The sequence below is a fragment of the Arachis ipaensis genome, chromosome B07 (assembly GCF_000816755.2).
Source record: "Arachis ipaensis cultivar K30076 chromosome B07, Araip1.1, whole genome shotgun sequence".
NCBI classification, from domain to species: domain Eukaryota; kingdom Viridiplantae; phylum Streptophyta; class Magnoliopsida; order Fabales; family Fabaceae; genus Arachis; species Arachis ipaensis.
This window is the reverse complement of record NC_029791.2, coordinates 118121120-118129415: the sequence shown is the minus strand read 5'-3', so window position 1 is coordinate 118129415 and position 8296 is coordinate 118121120. Positions and strand designations below refer to the sequence as shown.

The window sequence follows — 8296 nt, the reverse complement described above, 5'->3', positions numbered from 1 at the left end:
AGCAAATTAATTTTTTACTTTTTTTTAATTAGTGTAATTTAATATTAATGATTTTATTTCTTATAAAATTTTGAGAAAAGGACAAATAGGTCCCTGACCTTTTACCCCGCGGACATTTTCGTCCTTGACCATTAAAAAATACTTTTAAGTCCTTGACCTTCACAAAACTTGGACGGACCAGTCTCTGACGGAGGCATTTAGACGGATCAGTCCCTGACAGAGGCATTTAGACGGAGGGACTGATTTGTCCAAATTTTGTGAAGGTCAGGGACTTAAAAGTATTTTTCAATGGTCAGGGACGAAAATGTTCGCGCGACAAAAGGTTAGGGACCTATTTGTCATTTTCTCTAAAATTTTTTATATGGTCATCCCATTAAATTCATGTGTGTAGATAATTTTTTAATTAATAAATTCTAAAATTAGTTAGTTTTGATAATATAATAATACACGAATGTCTCTAAATTTTTTTTAAGTAATTGTTATCCCACCCCCAAAATTAAACCGATACTTAATTATGTGATTTTTTTTTAAAGAGAAATCTATCTTGCTTTTCTCTTCCTTCATGAGGGTGTGGATTATTGGTTTCGTTTAGTGGGTGATAAGTGGGAAGATATAGGAAGTTTCTCACCACAACATATAAAGTGTTTTCTCTATGTTTGTTAAAGCTATATATATATAACGTACGGAAAATTAATAATTTAATGTTAATGAAGGAATAAAGAAGAATCTCCAAAGAGCATGGGAAAGGCAGATACACTTTCCTCGCTTTCATTGACAGTAGTATCCACTACTCATAAAGGAAGAAATATTATTATTTAGTACTGTTACTTTCAGACTTTTTTGGGTTTAATCCAATTTGAAAAATTGAATGTATATATGAAGTGATGAATTGGGGTATAATTAATTGTTTGATTCAAATTAATCACTCATTGCAAAACATGTCACTAACAACTTGGCCAGTAAGAATGTTTAAGATGGCATAGAAGTTAGGACATTGTATTATCTTATGGACAAAATCATTAGAAAGGAGATCCTTGTTAATGTTATGCATGTTACCTATGAAGTATGACGCTTCGTTGAGTTGTCGTGTCTGCGTGTCGGATATGACACACGATATTCATTGATACTCATTTGATACGCGTGTCTGCTGTGTCCGACCGTGTCTTAATAAAAAATAAAAAAATTTTTCGGACACACTGGACACACCTAAATACCATCACGTGTCAGCATGTCCTGTCTTATAAATTTGGCAATATCACCCAAACCAGAGAGATGAGATTAGACGAGCTTATCTTAAATGAGGTTCATATTAAAAATATTTTGACAATTATTTTCTATCTGGCCCCCCCCAAAATTTTGTTTCAAGTTCCGCCACTGATTCCACACAACTTGTATAAACAACTTGAATACAACTCAATAATACACTTTTCAGACCACTCTCTCAGTCTCTTGTTTCTAACATAATTAAAATAAGACATTAAAAATAATTAAAAATTTTAATTTATATTTTAATATCAATAAAATATCAAAATATCATTACGATTGATCTAAAAAATACTTTATATTTTACTTGTATGCGTGTCCCCGTGTCATGTAAGATTTTAAAATTCGTGTGTCGGCGTGTTCCGTATCGTGTCGTATCCCGTGTCCGTGTTAGTGTCTATGCATAATAGCATGTTACAAATGAAGCAAAAACAATGTCTTTATACGTATTCATTTAGATCTTATGTGATTGAATCTCAGTATTCTTAGGTTTAGTTTGGTAAATTTTTTTAAAGAAGTGTGCGATTTTTTAAAATACAAACTCCTCATTTTGTGTTTAGTAAATAAAAAAGATTATGTGTTTGTGCTTGCAGCTTTTAAAAGATTGGGATACTTTTAAAAGCAACTAAGGTGAAATTTTTTAAAGTTGGCTTGTGCTTTTAAAAAATTAAAAATCTAATATAATCTCATATATTAATTAATTTTTAAATTTAACGCTTAAATTTATGTTTCTTATTGTACTTTTAAATTTTAAAAGTTATTTTACCAAACGAATTGTTATTACTTGTATTTATTGAAAGTCATTTTTAATTCGATTTATTAAACATAAATACTATACTTTTAAAAAAGTAAAAATTTTACCAAACTAAATTTTAGTTTTTTCTTTTACCAAATATAGGAAACTCGAACCCGTAATCTCTTAATTGAGTATGGAAAGACTATGCTATTTGAGCTATAACTCATTGGCAACTAAGTTTTAGTTTACCGGAGATGTATTTTGACAAGGATGCTTGAAACTTTTTCCTTTGATAGATTGGCCCTACTAAGATTTAATAAATCTGGGTAAATTGAATACTTGATTTGAGGTTTGAATAGAAACTCTTTAAGAATGCTAGAATTTTCTGCTTATAGAACATGCAAGTAGTACTTGTTTACAAACACTGTTTACATTTACACCGAGATAGTTTATATCTCAAATGGCATGCTAACTTTAATTTCTCATCACTAGTGAATATATATAACTCTTTTATTGATCCCACATTATATAAGAAATTCGAGCAAATAACTATTTTGATCTCTAAAAAATTACAATTTTGACAAAATAAATTCCAAAAGACATAAATGACAAAATTAACTCCAAATATATGTTACCTTTAACAAACTAAATCAAATGTATAATCAAGTTACTTATATATATTTGATTCATTTTGTCATTTCCATCTTTTGAGATTTATTTTATTNTGTTCTTTTGTTTTATATATTGAATTGACCAACCAAAATCTCGCCTTTGAAATAGGATATGACACTATGACTTATAAAGCTTATATCTATTAATTTGTTACATTTATGACACTAAAACTCAATATGCTTGGCTAGAGTCACATTGTAATTAAAAATGCCATCCTAACCACAAAATGGAACAGAAACTTGATTGAATTCGAGATCACAAACAAATATTGCTGAATAAATAAAAAATCAATGATATATTATTCATACAACATATCAAATGCACGTGTACAAACGTGCACAATCTAAATAAGAGATAACCTCTAATTTGAGGGATGGCTGAATTTTATGTAGGCATGTCTAAATTGCTAAGGAGCACTACAAATTTTGTACACTGACCTCAATGAACATTTAACCTCGATGAACATTTAAGTACATTACTGTACAATACAACTTCTTAAAAAGAACATTCCAAACATAAACGCATTAGGAAAAAGAAACTCTTGCCAAGTTATATCCTCAACCGCACAAAACCAACAATTCAAGTGAATATTCCCAAACTGAAGACGCGCACAAGTCCTAAACATACAGCTATGATTCGCAAAGAAAATTTAGCAGGGGGTCTAAGAAAGCTCTTCCGCGTTGAACTTGGTCCACGCTGCCTGTGTTTTGGATCACAACATCAAAATAAAAAAGGTAACACATTTATCATACTGCAATAAAGAGTAGCCTGATGCACAAACATCCGGCGTAACACAGGATTTGGAGTAGTCTTGGTGTCTTTTTTTTTCTTAAAAGATTATTTGAGGAGGGTTAAAAGGGTATGAACTTGTACCTTGAGGATGTCAAAAACCTTCTCTGCAATATATTTCTGTTCAAGAGTAGCACCTTTCTGTTGGACCTTATCTGGGTGAATGCATAAAGTTGCTTTTCTGTAAACCTTTTTCACCGAAGTGGAAGAGATCATATCTGTAATTGACACTGGCTCCCATCCACATTCTGGCCAAAGAACCTGAATATGAAATTCAGGGTAAGATTTGAGAAATGAAAAATAACAGGAAAGATCTGAACAATAAATTATAGAATTGTTTCAGTAAAAGGAAACAAAATAATAAAAATATACACAAGGAAGATGCATCATTTTCCTGTACAAAAGCTAATAAATATGCTCTAGCATTTGAAATGGAGTAATATATAAAATATTAAGAAATAAAATCATAAAATAAGTGAAATTTTTATAGCACTCAAAAACTTCTAAAACAATACATAATTTGACGGGATGAAATAGTAGTCTGCTTCATTTATAACCAATATAAATAATTCAGTTGCAAACGTAATTTAGCACAACCATAGTGAACAGGAACATTGATTGAAAAATTAAAAAGTTTCAACCATATATGGTGCATTCTATCTAATTTTCGATCTTGTAACAATAATATTCTAGACAGGATCTGGTCATTCTTGCTTACACTTTCATGCTATAGCTATTCTGAAGCGGGTAATAATTGACTACCCAGTTAAAAACAAAACCAAATAATTTGTTGTGTCCGTTTCCTTTACACTTTCCATTAGAGTAGTAACTAAAGAGAATGGTGTATTAGCAATGCAAAACTAATGTCAAAAGAGCATACATCTTGTAATGATGATAGCAATGCCCGCATATTGGTTTCTTTTCCTGCAGCCCATCTCTTTATCTGAACATCCGTATAATTGGCGATTCTCTGCCACATTAAAATCAAATTACACCCAAGAAAGTATGAGAAAATATAAGGTAAAAACAAAAGAATTGCATCATGATAATAGTTGGAAATAAATCAAAGTTGAAATAAAAACACTAAAAGCTTACATGTCTCTCTTCTTGCTCCATTTTAGTTTGATGGTCACGCTGGTTCATATCAGCCAATGCTTTTAACTGGAAAAGACCGATGGAAAGCAAAGTGAAAAGGTATGTCTTGTAAGATTATTTCAATATAAACCTATTATGCACGGACAAATCAAGTTCGATGTCCAGTACAAATCATGAAGACATCATTTGTGTTCTAAGTTCAGAGTACAACAAGTATATGAAATATCACATGACGGGTCCCTATATGGATCATTAAACTAAAGATCTGACTATCAAATCAATTTAGGAAACCTAAGGGGCCATTTGGATAGGTTTTTCAAAAACTTACCTTTAAGAAAAAACTCAGAATTGATTTTCTAAATTAAGTGCTTGTTTAACATAAGCAATCCTAACTCCTCAAAATAATAAAATAAATAAATTGACTATTTTGAGTATTTTCTTGTTCTGATTTTGTAAGATTCTCAGAAGGAATCAATGCCAATATATATTTGTTGTATTAAAAATGCACTTTTCTTTTTTGGGGGGTGGGGGGAGGGATTTAATATAATTATTAAAGAATGGCATATAATTTGAATTAATGATCCCTCTTTTTCCTTAATACTTGGAATTAAGAAAACTAAAAGATAATACACACCGATCGCTCTTGGGTCCTCTGATGACGTTGCAATCTTGCTTTTCGTCTCTCTTCAGATTCTCCTTCAATTTCCTGGAATTCAGATGTTGGCGAACCTTTTGCAGCCAAAGGTGGAAGATATGATGAGAATAAACTCACTTCCTTATAAAAAAATTAGAAATAATAAACGTAAACAACTTACCACCAAAAATTAATGATAGGTCATCAAAAGATGTCACTGCTGAAGGTTTCTTTGCACTGGCAGAGGAAACAGGTGGCACCCCTTGTGACACCCCAGATCTCCCTTTATCATTCATTTGATGATCAAACGTATTATCCTACAAAAGGCATTAGCAATAATTCATTAACATAGCCTCTTTAATGTAGCAAATCTTTTGGGCATTTTATATCAATAATATACCATATTTGAAGCCCTTGACTTTGGTACACTGCTTGACCGAGTGCCTGTGCCGAAAAAGGATTCAAGATCGTCCATGCCATTTGATTGGTTCACTCTTGCAGCCGGACCTCCTTTATTTTTGTTGATCTTTGCAGCTAAGTTTCGTTTAGTGTCACCAGTATTTATATTGGCCTTTCTGGTAGCATTATTCTGCATCTTACCCATGGCAAATTCCTCAAGCTCATCTATGGATGATACGTTTGAGCTGTTAACTGCATAAAACATAATTCAGCAAACTGCTTAGTAGTGATAGAAACAAAGATAGATAGTGGTAGTTTTTAGCTCAAGCATTCAGAAAAACCTTTATTTGAGTATGTAACATTTGTTGCCTTAGGTGGAGGTCTTAATATTGGGGAAGCACCGGAGCTGTCTCTTGTACCTTTGGAATTATTCCACTTATTAATCTGTTCCAAAGAGTCAAAGAATGATTCCGAAGATGCTGCGCGTGAAGTGGTTTCAAACACTAAAAATGGATCATCATGAGAGGTGGCAGCAGGTTTGTTTGAAGTGGCAGTTGGTTTAGGAGACTTATTACTTGCTCTTCTGAAAAATACAAAATAAAAGAGATTAAGAGAAAAAAAAAAAAAACACATGAAGAGATTGTTAGACCGAGTAGATGGATAAGTGAGACACACCTACCAACAAAGAAGGCCACAAAATCTGCATGCATTTATTTTTAACTTAAGTGATAAGCAGCTTAAATCACTAGTAAAAGTAAAATGATTGCAGTATAGTACCAAGTAATTTTCCAGAATGCTTTTTTTCTTTTTTTTTTTTTAAATTCCCCCATATTGCATCAATAATTTGAATATTTGATACACCACTAGGAACAACGACTAGGCTCGAGTCCAGGATCAATCAATGCACAAACCAAGAAAAGAAAGTTATTCATCCAAACTTGTGAAACCCTTACAAGGATCAGGTGGGGATTGTGCGTCTGAATTCATTACGAGATGTAAAAGATGAAAAAGAAGAAACATAAGGTAGCAACAATGTAACAAACAGAACTCCCATTTCACATATGTTGCTCAAACCAAATTCATATAACCTTATTAAATACATGTCTCATGGAAATATAAGTCACAGAAGATGTAAAACTTAGTTCTCAGCTGAGTCCTTTTCCACATTTTCTCCACAACTTAATATAAAATACAAGATTTTACACAAGCCATAATATATCAGCACATATAAATAACACATTATATATCCTCAACATATCAGTAAACTATACCAACAGAGTAATGAAGATGCTCTAAACACCTCCCAAAGCTTGCTGGGAGCACATGATACTCAATGCAGATAAGTTAACCGCCACAGACACAATTTAAAACCACGTGCTAGTAAGCAGTCCTATTCTGTAGCTTCATAAGAAATCTAATTAATATACCAAAATAAAAATTATTAGAAGCCTAGAAGATAACAATAATTTACACCTAAAAGACATGTGTGCTTGACCCTAGGGAAGTGCAACACTTTCAAACGCATAAATCATGCTAATTTTGCAAGTTACCTCAACAATTAAAAAAACAACAACAGGACATATAATCAAGCAATCAAAGCTTCCATAGTTCATACCCATTCTTTGAAGAGCTGCTTCCACCAAACCCAGGTATCAATTCATCAAAATCAGGTGCTTTTTTCACATTGGATGAGCTTTTGTTGCTGGTACTAGAATTTAACCCTCCAATCTTATCTAACAGATCATCAACACCAACGCCTTTTCTCTCGGGCATTACACCGAATATGTCGTCCACAAAATCATTGTTCGAAGCAGGCTTCGAAACCGGCCTGTTCGAACCGCCAAATATCGAATCGTAATCGAAGGAAGAACCCTTGCTGGTATTAGATTTAGCGCCCGGGCCGAAGATATCGTCAATGCCATCGCCGAGACCACCGAAATTCTGTGTTTTCTTATTGTTGCTTGGGCTGAAAATGCCATCGAAATCAAAATCGGAGTGTTGGTGAGATCTGGATCCGTTTTGGGAAGAAGATTTGGGGGGATTGAACGAATTGATTCCAGGTTGGGATCCACCGACACCTGTGGGTCGCTTCGATGAGGCCATCGGAGCCGATTTTCCCTGCGGTTTCAAGCCAAACCTTTCGGTCAACACGCCAAACTCGTCCATTCTGGGGGGAAAGATTAGAACTTTAGCGACTAAACGATAATCAGAATTCAGAAATGAACCAATTAAACGTAAAATCTAGGGTATACAAAAAACGGGACTAAAAAGGTGTTTTTGTTGAGCTAGGTAGAGCTGAAACGAAATAATTTGTTAAATTTATGAGAGGAATTGAATTGGTAGGGTGAAAAAGAATCAAAATTTAATGGCGTGATAGAGAGAGAATAAGAGAAGTGAATTTTGGGAGATTGAGATGCTTCTTTCTATTTGTGTGCGTCTCTTTTGTTTCTCACTTTCTCTCACTCCGGTCGGTGGTGGTGCGGTGTGGTGGCGTTTTTGTGGGATTGGAATTTACAGATGTGGACTCCATTGCCACTTGCCAGTTTGCCACCAACCACCATTACACGCGGTTTTTGCTTATTAATTCTTTTGCGCTTTTTGCTTTATTTATTTTTTTTATTATTATTATTTTGATTATTCATTATTGATATGGGAGTTTCCTTAATCGGTGTCCAACTCTCCATTTCATTGATCACAGTTGATTATGA

General features: G+C 33.3%; 1 protein-coding gene across 1 annotated transcript; it reads right to left on the bottom strand.

Annotated features, from left to right (window-relative positions):
• LOC107606024 (auxilin-related protein 2) lies at positions 2918-8149 on the bottom strand. Its single transcript, XM_016307988.2, has 9 exons — positions 7204-8149; positions 5930-6171; positions 5590-5840; positions 5371-5506; positions 5190-5284; positions 4556-4621; positions 4341-4430; positions 3545-3721; positions 2918-3371 (listed from the first exon to the last, which is right to left on the bottom strand). Exons 1-9 carry the CDS (start codon positions 7752-7754, stop codon positions 3333-3335), a joined length of 1647 nt encoding a protein of 548 aa, XP_016163474.1. The 5' UTR covers positions 7755-8149; the 3' UTR covers positions 2918-3332.